General features: G+C 63.6%; 3 protein-coding genes across 18 annotated transcripts; 2 read left to right on the forward strand and 1 right to left on the reverse strand.

Annotated features, from left to right (window-relative positions):
- The first annotated feature begins 4,471 nt into the window (after positions 1 to 4,471).
- Positions 4,472 to 8,599, forward strand: METRN (meteorin, glial cell differentiation regulator). The gene is made up of 4 exons (XM_019437271.2): positions 4,472 to 4,664; positions 4,813 to 5,213; positions 6,102 to 6,161; positions 6,246 to 8,599. Exons 1-4 carry the CDS (start codon positions 4,567 to 4,569, stop codon positions 6,554 to 6,556), a joined length of 870 nt encoding a protein of 289 aa, XP_019292816.1. The 5' UTR covers positions 4,472 to 4,566; the 3' UTR covers positions 6,557 to 8,599.
- Positions 8,600 to 9,214: 615 nt separating this feature from the next.
- ANTKMT (adenine nucleotide translocase lysine methyltransferase) lies at positions 9,215 to 11,304 on the forward strand. 3 transcript variants are annotated; one of them, XM_019437273.2, is made up of 5 exons: positions 9,215 to 10,115; positions 10,315 to 10,419; positions 10,512 to 10,652; positions 10,865 to 10,915; positions 11,052 to 11,304. In XM_019437273.2, the coding sequence occupies exons 1-5, from the start codon at positions 9,954 to 9,956 to the stop codon at positions 11,271 to 11,273; spliced, it is 681 nt and encodes a 226-aa protein (XP_019292818.1). In that variant the 5' UTR covers positions 9,215 to 9,953; the 3' UTR covers positions 11,274 to 11,304. The 3 variants fall into 3 exon arrangements, with proteins under 3 accessions (XP_019292818.1, XP_019292819.1, XP_053750242.1); XM_019437274.2 differs by lacking the exon at positions 10,865 to 10,915; XM_053894267.1 differs by lacking the exon at positions 10,315 to 10,419.
- On the reverse strand, positions 11,303 to 15,295 carry CCDC78 (coiled-coil domain containing 78). 14 transcript variants are annotated; one of them, XM_053894261.1, is made up of 13 exons: positions 15,188 to 15,295; positions 14,810 to 14,896; positions 14,651 to 14,737; positions 14,101 to 14,415; positions 13,910 to 13,977; positions 13,706 to 13,784; positions 13,476 to 13,601; positions 13,048 to 13,235; positions 12,809 to 12,980; positions 12,581 to 12,669; positions 11,808 to 11,874; positions 11,630 to 11,730; positions 11,309 to 11,533 (listed from the first exon to the last, which is right to left on the reverse strand). In XM_053894261.1, exons 1-13 carry the CDS (start codon positions 15,245 to 15,247, stop codon positions 11,422 to 11,424), a joined length of 1,551 nt encoding a protein of 516 aa, XP_053750236.1. In that variant the 5' UTR covers positions 15,248 to 15,295; the 3' UTR covers positions 11,309 to 11,421. The 14 variants fall into 14 exon arrangements, 11 of the variants coding, with proteins under 11 accessions (XP_053750231.1, XP_053750234.1, XP_053750232.1 ...); XM_053894256.1 differs by lacking the exon at positions 11,630 to 11,730 and having other exon boundaries at positions 11,303 to 11,533; positions 13,048 to 13,601; positions 14,101 to 14,157; positions 14,290 to 14,415; XM_053894259.1 differs by lacking the exon at positions 11,630 to 11,730 and having other exon boundaries at positions 11,303 to 11,533.
- Between the last annotated feature and the right edge of the window lie 445 nt (positions 15,296 to 15,740).

Here is a 15,740-nt window from a genome sequence, read left to right on the forward strand (position 1 = left end):
CAGCGGGGCCTCAGAAGACTCCCTGCCTTGGAAGGATCTGAGCGAAGAAAAATATTTATTCGGAGGGATGTGAAATACCGTTGTACAAGCCTGCCTCCCGAATACCAGTGGGTTCTGCTCCCTCCTCCACCTCTTTCACCCTCCCCGTCCAGCCAGCCGGCTGCTCTCCTCCATGGCTGATGGCGGCCACTGTTCTCCCCGTGGAGCAGGGGATTCGGCCCCATCCTCCTAGGGCTCTGTCTGCTCCGCTGCAGCCCAAGAAACCCCGAGTCTCCAGCACCGTCGGCCCCCAGCTGTGCCCTATACCTGGCCCCTTGCTCTTGGAGCTGTGGCCACACTGGCCTTCCTCCAGGGCCACAGTGCTCCGCTATGGTGTCCCCTCACCTGAACACCCCGTCCCATGGAGCACTCCTCACCTGGAGCACTTCTCACCTACAGCAGCACATCACCTAAAATACTCCCTCCCCTGGAGCACTCCTTGGGCTGGTGCATGAGCACAGAGGAGTCTCCCCAGGCCAGGCTGCTGGAGGTTTCCGGTTGTTTAGTCCCGGGAGGGTGAGGAGCGAAGGCTGTTGGCGCATCCCACCCTGAGTCCTTTCTATGAGACGGGGAGAAGGGTCACATCAGGGGTTGGGGCTGCCCACGATGCGGTCACTCCTCATGGCTGGCCTGGGGTTCCTTACAGAAGGTCCTCAGGCAGTTCCTTGTGGGGGCTCTGGGTACATGTGGCCTGGAGCCACCTGCCTGGCCCAAATCCTCCCGTCCGTGGTGGTGGTGGGGGGGGGGGGGATCAGGCAAATATTTCCCCTCCTGGGAAATAGGTGTGGGGTCCAAGGGGGTGCCCTGAAGGTCAGCACGCCAGCTAGCACAGCCCAGGCTGTGAGAGCCCCATGCCCGATTGTAATTCGGCAGGCTCTGAAGCTTCCTGCTATGGAGCCATAGGTCACACTTTCCGCCTCTGTCCCCACCCTCCCTCCCGTGCCCCAGCACCCGGGGAGGGGCCGTGTGGGGCAGAGTTGTGTGTTCTGCCGTCCTCACCACTCCACTGCTGGAATGGGCGCCCACAGGAGTGAGAACCTCAAAGCCTGGTGTGGCCATGGTGGCTGTGGGCATCAGGGGGCGGGCCCCTTTGCTGCCTTCTGCTCCCAGCCTTTCCTCCTCTTGGGACCCAGCCGACTGCCAGGGGCAGAGGGGCGGAGCAACAGGGCTGAGCATGACTCAGGGCCCAGCTGTCACCACGGCAACCCTGTCGCCTAGCAATGGCGGTCTCCCAGTAACGGTCGTCTCCTAGCAATGAGATATTTTCCTGGGCCCTGGCTGGAGCCTGGCAGTTATTTTTAGCTCAGCTACAAGTCAATCTGCAGCTGCATTTTTGGCTCCTCCAGAAGATACAAGGTGTGTGTGTGGGGGGGGGTGGATTTCTTGTCAAGGGGAAGAAAACCCCCCCATGACAGGAACCTTGCTGTCGAGGGTCTCCAGATGCAGCATCCATAGGTGGGCAAGGCCAGATTCTCCTGGGGGTGAGGGCCAGGGAAATGGGGTGCTGGCAAAGGGGAGCCAGAAGAGTCAGCAGATACGACCATTTCCCTGATGGGGTCTCTGGGCAGGCTGGTCACTCCAGCACCTTGGGAGACCCTGGGTCAAGCTGGGTAGGGGCAATCCAGGCCAGTGCTCCTGGTGGATACCATCAGAGCACATCACTGGGGGGTCCGGGTTCTGGTAGGCTCCTGGCACCCCCTGGCATTCAGTTTGGGAACTGTCTCTGCTGTCCCCAGCCCCTAGCCCCACCCCAGAGGGGCAGCACAACCAGGTGGGCCTAGCTGCAAGGGTCTGGATGACCACAGGTCCAGCTGGGGACTCAGGCAGGGCTGGCCTCTGCTGGGGCCTCACCTCTCCTTCTCCCCCACTTTTGCTGAAATGAGAGCCCAGGCGAGTCTTGTGCGAGTGAAAGAACTTGACCTCTCTGTCTGGGCTTTCTTACTCTGGGGCCCTGTTCACTGTCCCCTCCAGGCCAAGTGCAGGCCCTTCGGTACCTGATGGGCCCGGGACTGGACCTGCACTCCTCCAACTCGCCACCTTCCTGGTTCCAGGTCTGTCCTGGGCTCCACACTGTCCTTGAGGCATTCCCCCTGTTTCTCGGACCTGCCGCTCCCCCAGGTCTTCGACCAGCTCAGCCCCTGCCTTGGTCATGAGGGTTCCTTGCCTGTGCCCCCAGGGCTGGGGCTTCCTGTCAGGCATCTGTTGTCCTCGGGGGCCGACCCCCTGCTTGAGTACAGGGCTCCGTGTGGATGCCCCTCCTTGTCCAGCCTCAGCTGCACCCCCTGCGAAGAACTAGGGTATGGGTGGGGATGGAGAGAGGCCCCTTGAGAGGGTCAGGGCCCTGAAGGTCCTGGAGCTGGGGGCGTGTGAGCACAGACACTGGGGTCTGAGATGTCTTTCATTCACTCATTCAGCCCTCTGTTCACTCATTGGTGCAGCCACTCACTGCTCATGTATTTACTGAACACCTGCAGTGTTTCTGGTCACTGCACTCAGTGATCGAGGGCAGGCATGGCCTGATGGACTCCTTATCCTACGGGAAGCAGATCTTTGATGGCTAACGACAGCAAGGTACTTTGCTGGTGGGAGGGCAGCAGCTGTGAAGACAGGTTGCCCCTGTGCAGGGTTTCTGAGGCAGAGAGTCGGGATTACCCACTGGGCGACGGTAAGAGGTCTGCACGGGGGAATCCTGGTGATGAGGAGACGGCTCAGGGCCAGGCCGCTGGCCACGGACACCCACAGGACATTGACTCATTCTCTGGGGGAGAGCTGGCAGTGGGGAGTCAGAGACAGGGGCTCTAGGCTGGCAGGGGTGAGTCTGCAGCTGACTCCTCACGCTGCCACCAGAGGGCGCCCGGAGCCCACTACGTGCCTCAGAGACCGCGGCTGGACACGGGCCCTAGAGACTGGTCAGAAGGTGGGAGGTGGACGCCGTCGCCTGGGCCCCAGCAGCTGTGGTGTTGTCCGGGGTGCCCTCTCCCCTCCTCCTACTGGAACCTCTTTTGCCTTCTATGTTCCCAGCACGGGCCCTGTCTACCTCTTTCATTTTTAACTGAGTAAAATTTGCTCCCTTGACCATTTTTTTAATTTTTAATTTTTAATGTTTATTTATTTCTGAGACAGAGAGAGACACAGCATGAGCAGGGAAGGGGCAGAGAGAGAGGGAGACACAGAATGTGAAACAGGCTCCAGGCTCTGATCTGTCAGCCTAGAGTCTGAGGCTGGAACTCATGAACTATGTACGAGACCATGACCTGAGCCCAAGTTGGGGCTAAACCGACTGAGCCACCCAGGTGCCCCTCCTTCCTTTCTAAGGTGGAATCACAGTCCACTGTTGGATGGACATTTTGTTTATCCTCTCCTGTGTCTGTAAACACTTAGGTTCCTTCTGCCTTTTGGCTGTTGCGATAGTTGGTTTTCACTCCACCTTGCCTGGAGCCAGGGGCCTGTTGTGCCCTGGGGTGTGTCCCCTTTCTCCTTGGGACCACCTCCCTCATGTGCCAGCCATGCCCTTCAGGCTCAGGAGTAGCTGGAGGGCTGAGTGGGGGGCAGTGGTGTGGAGGGTTCACATCCACAGATGGCAGAGAGCCTATATTGTTACCTGCAGACCCTGGTTAAAAGCTCTCAGTGACCCCAAGGGTTGGAGTACGCGGTTGGACTCCTGGCTTTGTGCCTAGAGCCTCTGTGATCTGACTCAGGGGTTTCACCCAGCTCTGGGCCTTTGCCAGGGCAGTCTGCTTCCCCCCTCCCCCCATGCCTGCAATCCTCTCCAGGCCCTACCTGGCCATCTGTTGCCCATCCCCTCTACGCAGAGGAAGTCCTTGCTCCCAGGAAATCTCTGGGCTCCCCGCCCTCCCCACACACAGCCTCCACACGCACCCTGGGGTGTTTGGTTTTAGCCCCATTTCAGTTTGTCTGGACCTCCTGATTCTGGGGCTCAGGGCTGTCCTTTGGCTCCTGGTTTTCCGTGGTGCCCACATGCCTAGCATCGGGCTCCTCATCCTTGGGGGGTTCTGTGGCCACCTCTTGGGACGAATCAGCAGGGCCAGGTCGGGGCACGATGGGAGCTGGAAGCCCAGGGCCCTCTCTTGGAAAGGGTCACCGAGATGAGCCGCCCTTCCTCCTCCCCTCCCCCCACGCCCCACAGCACCCCACCACCCGCCCCCGCTCCGAGGCTCCAGTGGGCGCCTTTCCCACCCCTATCCCGGCCGGGGCTCCAGGACATGGGCGCACACGGCGAGGCCGGGGTCGGGGGTCCCGAGCTGGGGACACACGGCGCACAGAGCCCCGAGCTCGGTCCTCCGCGCCTCCCCGGCCGAGGCTCGTCCTCCCGTCCCTGCGAGCGCCGCTGCGATTGGTGGAAAGTTCCTGGGCCGCGCCGTGATTGGCTGCGCCCGGCCCGCCGCCTCCCGGCCGCCCGGGACCCGGCGGGACTGCCCCGCAGCCGTGCGGCGCGGGCGGAGGGGTGCGCGGGGCCGGCTGGCGACCCAGGGGCTCCCGCCGCCGCCCCGCCCGCCCGCCCGCGTCATGCCGCCCCCTGCTCTGCTTTGCGCGCTCTGCTGGGGCCTCCTGGCCACCGCCACCCACGCCGGCTACTCGGGGGACGGCTGCAGCTGGAGCGGCAGGTACGACCGCCCCAAGGCCGCGCCCCCGGGGTCCGGAGAACAAAGTGAACACAGCTGCCGCTGGCTGCGGGGGAGGGTGCAGGGCGAGCGGGCCGTGCCGGGTGGGGACGCGGGCCGCCTGCCTCAGCGCCTCCCGTCCTGTCCCCAGCGGCCTGACCCAGGAGCCGGGCAGCGTGGGGCAGCTGTCCCTGGCCTGCTCGGAGGGCGTGATCCAGTGGCTGTACCCGGCCGGGGCGCTGCGCCTGACCCTGGCCGGCTCCGGCTCCGGCACGCGCTCGGGCATCGCCTGCCTGCGGCCCGCGCGGTCCTTCGCAGGCGCCCAAGTCTTCGCGGAGCGGGCGGGCGGCGCCCTGGAGCTGCTGCTGGCCGAGGGTTTGGGCCCGGCGGGGGGCCGGTGCGTGCGCTGGGGTCCCCGTGAGCGCCGGGCCCTCTTCCTGCAGGCCACCCCGCACCCAGACATCAGCCGCCGCGTGGCTTCCTTCCGCTTCGAAACGCACGAGGACAGGTACCCAGAGCTGCCTCCACAGGCCCACGGTCTTGGTGCCGATGGTGAGTGATGAGCTGGGTGGGGGGTGGGCCTGTCGTCCCCACTGTACAGGGAGAACAACAGGCATGAGAGCGAAATGGGTTGTCAGAGGCCACACAGCTAGCGAGGACAGGTCGGAGGGTCTGGAAAGGGGGCGGGCAATCCCTCATGATTCAGCCTAGGGAAAGAGCTAGCACTGGGCAGAATGGGGGAAAGGGGAGGCCGCGGGGACTCCTGGTCCCTGAGGGGTTGGGGGAGGGGAAGACGGAGGGACAGAATCAAAGCCTCCAGCCAAAGCTGTCCAGGGCTCCCTGGCCCGGCAGTGACCTCCCTCCCCTCCCCCAGTCTAGTACAACAAAAAGTCCAGTGTGTGCCTGGTCACCATGGAGACGCTGCCTTGCCCCCCCCTGCAGGGCACCAGGCCCAGCTCTTTACTCTCTTAGAACTTGAAGCCTGACCCCACAGGGGATCTTTCTGTTCTGCACCCTGGCCCCAGGCCAACTACTCCAAAGTCCCTCCTGTCTCCCACCAGGTTGGGCTGGTGTCTTTGGGCGGCGGGAGGCAGCTCTGGGGGCCGCAGGGTTCCCTCGTGCTGGTGTGCATATGTAAGATGGGTGTATGGGAGTGTGCCCCCAGACACCCCCTGCAGGTCGGCGAGTCCCTGTGCCCGCGCACTGGGCACGGCCCCTAGGCCCACGTCTGTGCCTGCACGAGCGTGCAAGTGTCACCCTGAATACAGCGTGTCTTCAAGATGTGTGTGCCCGTCTGCTCCCTCGGGTCCCCCGTTGCCATCAGGCCGTGAGGGGAGGGCCTGGCGGCCTGCCCTCTCCCTCCTGCCTCTGGCTGGGGGGAGGCCTAGGGGGGTCCAGGAGAGGGCAGGACCTACAGTCGGGATCCCCGCTTCATGCCAGGTGTCTGCAGGCCCTGCAGCGATGCCGAGCTCCTGCTGACTGCGTGCGCCAGCGACTTCGGTGAGTGTCCCCACCGCAGGGGGGTGGGGGCTGGGGTCTGCCCTGCCCTGCCCTGCAAGCCACTGGCAGCACGTCTCCTCGCAGTGATCAACGGAACCATCCGCGGGGTTGCCCACAACACAGAGCTGCGGGAATCTGTTATCACAGTGGCAGCTGCCCGTGTCCTCCGACAGACGCGGCCGCTGTTCCGGGTCGGGGAGTCCGGGGGCCAGGCCTCCATTCACGCCCCGCTGCGCTGCGGCGTCCGTCCTGGCCCCGGCGCCTTCCTCTTCATGGGCTGGAGCCGCTTTGGTGAGGCCTGGCTGGGCTGTGCACCCCGCTTCCAGGAATTCAGCCGTGCCTATGCGGCTGCCCACGCCGACCACCTCCACCCCTGTGAGGTGGCACTGGACTGAGCGGCCGGGAGCAGGGCACTGGGGAGGGGCTGGGAGAGGGTGGGTGGGGAGGGACAGCCTCCTCAGGGTCCCAGCTGCTTCTGAGGTGATAGCCATAACCAATAAGAACACCGATGTCATTAGCCAGCGTAGATGGAGTGTCCCATGCCTGAGCCTGGGCCATCTAAGCCCCCCCCAGCCCCACTGCTCCGATTTCTGCTTCGGAGTGGGACCCTGAGGCTCTGGGCAGTGATGCCTTGTCTAAGGCCACCCAGCTAGTGAGTGGGAGAGTGGCCCGTGCCCGTGCCTTGAAGGCGAGCTGCTGCTTGGGTTGGGGGGAAGCAGGGACCCTTCCTCCCACGTGATCCTCAGCTCTGCTGCTCCTACCTTCGAGGCCAGGTTCTTCCGTAAGTGAGAATGCAAGCGGAAAAAGGGCTGTAACTCCCCAGGTCTGAGGTGGGAGGGGTCCTTTACTGGGGGACAGGCAGGAAGACAGCACTCCTAGCCTGTGAGGGAAGGCGGTGCAATCTGGCAGGATGCCAGACTTCCCTCTGTGGTCCGCTGGGAGCCCAGCAGAGTCATCCTGGCCGCGTCCGATCCTCGGGGAAGAACGGCCCCCTCTGTCCTGAGGGCCCCGAGACGTGCGTAGCATCCGGAAATGGCTCATCCTCACGGGAGCGGGGTCTCCCCTGCAGGGTCGGGCACCGTTTCTGGAGGGCAGGGTGATACAATGGGGTCCCTAAGGACCGTTTCCCGCCACTGGCCCCATTGTTGCTGCCTCCGCCTTCCTCTTCAGCCTCAGTCACATAAAAGGCCAGGGCAGTTTGGGACAAAGCCCTGTGCGGAGGCTGAATGCCCCTGGGGCGGGGGTGCACAGGAGGGCTTCTGAACCGGGACTGGCTGACTCTGCTCACTCCAACCCCACGCGTTCCTGAGGAAGCCAAAGCTCAGGGTGGGGGTGGGGCACCTGGACTCACAGGCTGAGCCCCAGAAACAGCTTCCCATCCTCATCCGCCAGTCTGCAGTGGGGAAGGAGCTGACGGTGGGCATGGAGGCCGGGGGCCGCCTCATCTTTCAGGCAGGAGCTGAGACTAAAAGAGAGGCCGGCCGGTCTGTGCAGGGCCCAGATACAGGGCTCCTTCCTCCAGATTTGGCTGACAGTTGTGGGTAGGGGAGGCGGGTTCCCAGGGGTTTGCAGCCACCCGCCCTCCTGAGGCTCACTGCCGCTCCCTTCTCCCCACACTCTCAACCATGGAGTGCTCAGGGTCACGCAGTAGACCTCTCCTGTCCCTTGATATTCACTCATCGGAGAGCTGGAGCAGCCTCGTGGCTTTAAAAACCATCAGTGTGCTGATGACCCTGTGTTTTGATCTCCAGCCTGGACCTTTCCCCTGGACTCTTCCCCCTCACCGAAGAGCATCTCGGCAAAGACCAGAGGAGGAAGAGATGGGTGTACTCTCCTGATCCTCCTCCTCTGCTGGGAGGTTTCTGCTTTGTCCAGGCCCCAAGGACGGCTTCCTCTCCAAGGCTATCCTTACCCTTGGTATCTGTCCTGATTTTGTGGTCAGTTCCCCACAGCCTTTCATGGGAAGGACGCCCCTGGCCACACCCAGGGGTCACTGTGGACTGCCTCCCAGACCACCTGTCCACAAAAACGTAGGGCGGCTGCTCTGGGCTGAGCCCTTGGTTGGACACTGGTCTCTACGCACCTGTCCCAGGAAGTGCCTGAGCCTCCCATGCACACCCCCTCCGCAAAGTGCTAACTTTGCAACTAGTATTCTTTTCATAAGGTGCAGAAAGGGCAGAAGTGGGTATGGCTAACAGGGCTAAAGGAGGCCCGGGGTGCTCCAGGTCATGCCCCAAAGTCTTGGGCCAGGGGCTTCATGCCTGCCCTGGGGGGCGGGGGCAAGGGGAAACGGTGTGGGTGAGCATGTATGTGGGGGCTGTGGGCTAAGGGAGCTGGCCTGTGGGGCACCTCTGGGCATGTGCACTCACACAGGTACGTGCCTGACTGCTGAGGAGCAGAGCACCTGAGTAAACATGAGAGTTGTGGGGTGTGTGCACTGAGGAGTCTGGTTACGTGCATTCATTCAGTCAACAGCTTTTATTGAGTGCCTTCTAGGTGCCAGGTGCTACCCTAGGAATAAAACAAGGAACAAAACACACAAGGGTGGGGTACTGTGTAAGCACCCCCCCCCCCCAACTGCCTAGAGCCCAGTGCACAAACTTTCTTTCTGGGGAGGGCCCAGTGACAGTCCCACAGGAGACAGGACCCTGTGAGCCACGTGGGGCCGACCCTCCTCCCCAGTGCTCATTTCTTGGGAGCATGGCACTGGAGTTTCCTGCCACCCACAGGAGCCTTTCAGGACTGGGGCCAGTTGGGGACAAGTACAGGCAGGCATGTGAGGCGATGTGTACCTGAAGGTGGGGGCAGGGGTCTTGGGCATGTTTATATTGTCTGATGCTGAGGCTCCGGACCAGGGTCGCGGATGTCCCAAGTAGCCAGGCCATGACCTGTGTACATGAAAGCCCCTAACATTCACGAGACATCTCACCCAGCCTCAAGGTGGGATGAGGAGGTTCTGGCTCTGCCACCTGACCCAGGGCTCTGTCCCCCTATTTGTTTCTCCCACCCCCAGGCTTTGCCAGATCACCTCCGGGAACTCATTTTTTTTTTTTTTTTTTTTTTTTTTTTGCGTTTTTGGAGAAGGAAGGTGGTCTGCCTAGCTCTTGGGGCTCTTTCTTCCACTCCCGTGGCTGGGCCGGCTGCCAGTCGCTCGACCCCTCATATCCCGCCCCCGTCCGACCACACTCACAGCCAACACGTGCCTTCTCGGGTCAGCCAGATCTCCCGGTCAACCCTACCTCTCAGCTGAGCTCCCAACTTCCGCCGCACCCTCCCCGTCCTGTCCACTCGGGCTAATTGCCTTCAGCTGTGGGAAGGGCCCGGGAGGGTGTCCTCCCTGAGCCCGCCCCCGGGCTTGGCTGGCCTTCGGGTGTCGCGGTGGGCGGGGACCTCCACCAGTCTCTCTGAGACAGCCTTGCGGCTCGGGCCGCCCCACACCCCGGGGCTCCCTTCCCGCCAAGCTCCACGGCCGCCCCCCGCCCCCGGCTCCGGCCACGCCTGCCTGGCCCTTCCCAGGGGTCCCCTGCGTGCGCCGGCTGGGCCGGTGCGGCTGGCGGCCGCAGACGTCCCAGTAGGACCCGGAACGCGCGGGAAGGGGCCCGGGCCGCGGCGGAAAGCGAGTGGAAGGCCGCTTCCGGCGCTCCCCCTCCCGCACTTCCGGCTCCCCGCCACTTCCAGTAGGGGGCGGGGAGGAGGGCCCCCTCCGGCTTCCGGCTCGCGTGTGAGGGTGTCCGACCCGAGCCCGGGAGGGGCCTTCGGGCGGGGCGACCCTGGGGCGCGCGTCCCGCCGCCATGGAGCAGGACGACCCGGGCGAGGCGCTGTCGGAGCTGCGCGAGCGGCGGCTGGGCGCGCTGGAGCTGCTGCAGGCGGCGGCGGGCTCAGGCCTGGCCGCCTACATCGCGTGGGCGCTGCTGCTGCAGCCTGGCTTCCGCCGCGTGCCGCTGCGGCTGCAGGTGCGGGGCGGGGCCATGGCTGGGGGCGGGGTCCGGGGGCGGAGCCGAGCCCGCAGTGAGTGGGAGGCGCTGCCTCTCCCTGGCGGGCCGTGGGTGGGGACCTTGAAAGCTCAGGAGGCAAGCTCTGCGCGTCTCACCCCCCCCCCCCCCAACGTGGGATCAGGTTTGGGGACCCAGCCCCGCTTGCCTCCTTGCCCAGGTGCCCTATGTCGGTGCAAGTGAGCGGCAGGTGGAGCACGTGTTGTCGCTATTGCGAGGCCGTCCTGGAAAGACGGTGGACCTGGGCTCTGGCGACGGCAGGATTGTAAGGAGTGGGATGCGGGGGGGTGTCCTTGTCGCCCCCTCTCGCCAGCGCACCTCCCCACCTTCTGGACCCACAGTTGCGTGTGCCCACAGGTGCTGGCTGCTCATAAGTGCGGTCTCCGCCCGGCTGTGGGCTACGAGCTGAACCCGTGGCTAGTGGGGCTGGCCCGGCTGCACGCGTGGAGAGCAGGCTGTGCCGGCAGTGTTTGCTACCTCCGTGAGGACCTCTGGAAGGTAACCCAGGGAGTCCCGGACCCCCAGGGGCCCCCACGCCTGGTCTCCACACTTCCAGCTCTGGGTTGGCCACCCTGCTGACAACCCCAGGTTCCCCTGCCTGCACCCGCGTGGGCTGGGGCCAGGACTTGGAAGCCACAGTTACCCCAAGCTCACCAGACCTCTTCCTCGGCTGGGGCCCCGCTCCCTGCTGGGGTGACCTCTTCTTGCAGGTGAGCCTGAGGGACTGCCACAACGTGTCTGTGTTCCTGGCCCCTAGCGTGGTAGGTCTGGGGTTTGCTAGCCCCAGGGGAGGCCCGGGCCACCCTCAGTGGAGGGGTTGGGCCTGGAGGAGCTGGGCAGGGGCAGTTGTATTCAATCCTGCCCACCCTGTCCTCCCTCCTGCTCTCTCTCCCACAGCTCCCCCTGCTGGAAGACAAGCTGCAGGCAGAGTTGCCCGCAGGGGCCCGAGTGGTGTCGGGGCGCTTCCCCCTCCCCACTTGGCAGCCTGTGGCTGTGATGGGGGAGGGTCTGGACCGTGTCTGGGCCTATGATGTCCATAGTGGTGGGCCAAACGGTCAGGCTTCCCCGGAACCCAGTTCTGCCTCAGTCCCTGGAGCCCCCCGTTCTCAGGTTGGCTGACCACTTGGACACAATAAAGACTCTGGACTACGTACTGACTCTTGTTAGGTGGAGGGTTGGGTGGCATGACCTCTGCCGGCAAGGGGGTGCTGTGAGGAGGGTTCCATGCCGGCTGCGAAGAGTTCTGCTGAGTGCATTTGACAGCTGGCTAGCGGCTGTGGGTCTTGGAGTGCTGGGGCTTGACTGGAGGGGTGGCCCCCACTTTGCAGATATCCTCTGCACCCATTAGCTTCCTCAGCCTCAGGATCTCTTGTTTGTACCTGCTCGAAGGAGTCAGGCTTAGTCACCTGCCTGGCTGTGCACAAGCCGTGACTCTCTTGCCTGGAGCTGAGGCCCTCAGTTCACTCCCAGCCCACCTGCCTAAGTGCTGGTCCACATAGTCCTGTAGCTCAGAAAGTTGCTCCTCAGCCATCGTGGCCCGGACTAGTAGCTTTGCCCGCTCACGTTCCAGCTCTGCCTGGCATGGGGAGGGCAGAAGCTCTGAGGCAGGACAGAGTGTGAGGAGGGGGTCCCCAGCCAGGCCTTGCCCACTACCTGGGTGCCACGGGAGAAGTCCCGGAGCTTCTGGTGGATCTGGGCCCAGGAGGCAGGTTCCTGGCCCCTGGAAGGAGAGAGGGAGGGGCATGTGTGAGGGCCAGCATCAGGCCAGGTGTTGACCAATGATCATGCTCAAATTGGGGCACCTAGATTCCTGATTTGCCTGCTGGGAGCCAGTGCAGGACTGCATGGGCCCACCTGTCCACTTTGGGCCCCACTTGGGCCTTTGAGCCATCTGTACAGGAGGACAGCCTTCCCTGTACAGGGACTCAGGCCTAAGTCACGAGGTAAAATAGTGACCCCAGTGCTGTATGGATGTTGATGGAAGACTTTCCCCATTCTAGGGGTCTGCTTCTCGAAACTCGGAGTTGCGCTGACACAGTCCCTGCCCACTGTAGTCAGACACACGGAGATCTAGAGGCAAGGGCTGTGAAAGTCACCAGGCGGCCCACCCCTATCCCGTCCTGCGGCCAGGGCCTCTGCTGGCCATCCCACCACACCTCTTCATCCTTCCGTCCTCTGGGTCTTGCTGAAATGTCCCTTCCTCAGGGTCTCTCCCTGATCCTTCTAGTCACGGTTAGCCCCTCTCCTGTCAGGTACCCCCTTCACCCCAGGCACTTGGCTTTCTGTGATTGTTGATGCCCCCCATATAGACCGAGACCCAAGGACACAGATGGGCCTCCCTGTTCTCCCACCCCGCAGTTAGAGTTGGGGGAATAAATGAATGCTCTCCCCGCAGATCTCCCCAACACCCACCCCAGGGTACTCACTGTGGCTCTGATGTGCTCCCCTGGGAGGCTCCACTGGGTCCCTTCTGTAGGAACAAGAGCAGCGTCATGAGCCCATTGGACTGGAAAGGCTGTGTGGTAGGAACTCTCTGTCAGCTCAGTAAGGCAGGCTACTCAAGGGTTGGACCTTTGCTGAGCCTGTCCTGGGGCTGGGGTTTCTTCTGGGGCGCTGAGCTCCAAGGCCAGTGTAGGGCAGCAGGGAGAGCCCACCTGGGCCTGGAGCTTCCAAAGCTTGGTCTCCAGCTTGGCCTGGTTCTCTGGTAGGTGACTGAGTTCGGTGACCAGGTGCAGAGGCAGTGGCTCCAGGTCTGAGGTGGCTGCATCAAAGGTAGCCTTGGGGGTCCAGGGTGCCCCACTGGGGTCCGCCGGCACCTGCTGCACACTAAGCCACATGCCGGGTCACACAGGGCCACCCCACCCCCAGGTGCCCGTCTCAGGGACGGGCCCACCTGTGGTTGGCCAGCAGCTCCTCATGTCTACGGCTCAGATCTGCCAGGCGCTTGCGGTAGGCGCGAGCAGCCCGGGCCAACTGCTGTTCACGGTTGCGGTGTGCTGCCCGGATGTCCTCCAGAGTGGTCTCCAGGAACGTCCTAAGGGCTGCGGCTTCGGGCACCTGGCCGGTGCGCTTTGCAGACTCCTGGAGGAGATTGGGCGGGGCTGGGGGTGGGGGTGGGGGTGGGGCCAGGGCTGACAAGGGCGGGGCTTGGTTGGGCCCACACTTCCTCCCACGGTTCCCTCTGTGGAGCAGATTGGGCCGTGCGGCAGGCCGGGCCCACGGGGTGTCCGGGAAGCAGCCCAGCGCACTCGGGCCAGGCTTGGGCTCCGCGGGACCCGAAGCCTCCCACCCAGCACAGGGCCACCCCCAGGTGGTGCTCACGGCCACGGCTTGGGCACATCGCTGCAGCTGGATGGCATACTCTTGGTTCAGCTTCTTGAGCTGCAGCTGCAGCTGGGCGTTCTCCGCCTCAGCCTGGCGGAGCTGGCCCTGGCAGGCAGACAATACCTGCGGGTGGAGGCAGCCTTGAACCTGCGCTCCACGAGGTGGCCCTTTGCTGACGTTGTAGGACACCCGTCTACCAGATGTCAGGGGATCGGGCTGGGCCTCACCATGGCTTGTGTGGCCAGTCGCTGCCCAGCTATCTTGGCCTCCTCTCGGGCTCCCTGCAGCCGCCGAGCCAGATCTGCCCTGTAGACGTGGGCGTCAAGCTCAGCTGGGCTCAGGGCGGGGCCTCCCTCTGCCTCTTGGGAACAGCCGATCTGCGCCAGGTGCCCTCGCGGATCCTCCCCATCCCGGGTGAGGCAGCCACTCACACGCGGGTCTCCAGCGCCTGCGTCTGGGCCCTGTGCTGCTCCAGCACTCGCTGCCATTCTCCCTGTAGCTGCCGGGTACACAAGGGCTGGCTGAATGAGACCCCAAGCTCTGGGTCCCTGGCATTGCCCAGCCGCACCCTGGGCTGGGACAGATCTGCACTAATTCCCAGGCTAGGGAGCTGCACGCTCACACTGTTCCCCAGCTTCTGTTGTTCGGTCTTAGGGGTCAAGAAGTCCTCAGGCTGTGCCTGTACAGGAGAGCCGGTCCCAACCTCACTGCGCCCCTGTGCACCCCTGTTTGGCTCCCCGCCACCCAATCCACCCAGCCAGGCCCTCCATGCACTTTGGGTGACCTGGGGTCTGTGGTGGATGGAGTGTACCTGCTCCCGGGCCTTGTGCCCAAGCCCCTGTGCCGGCTTCTGGCGGCGCCCCAGGTCAGCCTCTGCCGGGGCTGCACAATCTCCATGCAGCTCCAGCTCCAGCACCCGGCTCTCCAGCCGCAGGACCTGCAGGGTGGCCAGGGTGAGCAGGTGCGCCCGCCCGCCAGGACACCCGGGGCAGGTCAACATCATCTGGACCCACGCAGGGCACCAGAGCACACGCGGGAGAGGTGGAGACACAGGCACTCCGTGAGTGTGTACAATCACATGGGGTGCCCCTGGACCCCTCCCAGCACTGGTCCTCGGTATGCACCCTCCTCCTGTGTGTTCAGGGCACATGTGGGCACACATCGGCACCCACCTCACTCTTCAGCTCGAAGAGTTCAGCCTCGTGTTGCTCCCGCAAGTGATGCGTTGTGATCTGCAGGTCAACCAACTCCTTGGAGATCTGTGGGTGGCCAGAGTAAGAGGTGGGGTCTGTGGGACCCTCCTTGCTAGCACCCCAGGGCCCCACACCAACCTGCAGCCGCTGCTCCTCACTCAGTTGTAGATCTGAGGGAAGCTCTGTCTTGAGGCTGGTTGTCCAGTCCTCGGCCTGCCGCAGAACCTGGGGAGGAACCGCCCACCCGCACCCCCCAGGTGGGTCTCAGGCCTGGGCTGTGGCCTCCACTCCCATGGAGCCACCAGCCATGCACTCTTCCTCCCTAATATCTCCTACACACACACACACACACACACACACACACACACACACACACACCCCACAGCCTGAGTGAACTAGGCAGTTTCTCCCATGGCCAGGATCAAATCCAGGACATGGCACCCTTCCTGGCCTTTGAGGTGATGGGGAGGCACCCTGACCCCATGACAGAAGCAGGAGTGTCCTTGAAGGACTCACATTCTCAGTGGCCCAGGGTGGGGGCTCCGGCCTGGGGCCTGGGGCTGCTGCATGCTCCATAAGCAAAAGGAAGTCTGGCCCAAGTGCAGTGCCACCTTGCCTACTGGCCTGTTGCTGCAACACAGAGGCTTGGGGCGTTGCTAAGGCCTCTGTTGGTCTCCTGCTGGTCCCCGGTCTCTGAGGGCCCCACCCACGAGGGCAGTCGGGAAGGGGAAGTTCGGTGGTGGCTGAGGAGGTGGGGAGGGGGACTCTCTCAGCTCATTCCATGGTCCGTCCTTTTTGGTTTCCGTTTTCTCCTCTCCGAAATGCAGACCAGCACCGCTGCATTTATCCTGGGCGCAGATGGAACCAGGAGTGCATGAGAGCGCCCAGCCTGGGAAGGTGTGAGACAGAGTGACCGCTGCTGTTACCGTTTTCCTCTCGCAGAGTGCCCTGCTCTACCGTGGGGGTTCACACACTCAGCAGGCGCCCCCTGTGTGCCTGCTGTTTCTGGTCGGACGCTGGGATGGGCAGGCGAACAAACTGCAGATTCTCTCACCACCAGCCTGAGGGA

Source organism: Panthera pardus, unplaced genomic scaffold (assembly GCF_024362965.1).
Source record: "Panthera pardus isolate Hobbes unplaced genomic scaffold, ASM2436296v1 HiC_scaffold_4, whole genome shotgun sequence".
NCBI lineage: Eukaryota > Metazoa > Chordata > Mammalia > Carnivora > Felidae > Panthera > Panthera pardus.

Excerpts from the sequence above, each read along its gene's own strand:
- METRN (XM_019437271.2), top strand. The coding sequence starts at position 4,567 with ATGCCGCCCCCTGCTCTGCTTTGCGCGCTCTGCTGGGGCCTCCTGGCC. Across the intron at positions 4,665-4,812 it reads GGCTGCAGCTGGAGCGGCAG|CGGCCTGACCCAGGAGCCGG; the intron begins GTACGACCGCCC and ends TCCTGTCCCCAG. Across the intron at positions 6,162-6,245 it reads TGCGTGCGCCAGCGACTTCG|TGATCAACGGAACCATCCGC; the intron begins GTGAGTGTCCCC and ends GTCTCCTCGCAG.
- ANTKMT (XM_019437273.2), top strand. The coding sequence starts at position 9,954 with ATGGAGCAGGACGACCCGGGCGAGGCGCTGTCGGAGCTGCGCGAGCGG. Across the intron at positions 10,420-10,511 it reads GCTCTGGCGACGGCAGGATT|GTGCTGGCTGCTCATAAGTG; the intron begins GTAAGGAGTGGG and ends GTGTGCCCACAG. Across the intron at positions 10,653-10,864 it reads TCCGTGAGGACCTCTGGAAG|GTGAGCCTGAGGGACTGCCA; the intron begins GTAACCCAGGGA and ends CTCTTCTTGCAG.
- CCDC78 (XM_053894250.1), bottom strand. The coding sequence starts at position 15,247 with ATGGAGCATGCAGCAGCCCCAGGCCCCAGGCCGGAGCCCCCACCCTGG. Across the intron at positions 14,738-14,809 it reads GTGAGGAGCAGCGGCTGCAG|ATCTCCAAGGAGTTGGTTGA; the intron begins GTTGGTGTGGGG and ends GGCCACCCACAG. Across the intron at positions 11,534-11,807 it reads ACTTCTCCCGTGGCACCCAG|GTACAAACAAGAGATCCTGA; the intron begins GTAGTGGGCAAG and ends TCCTTCGAGCAG.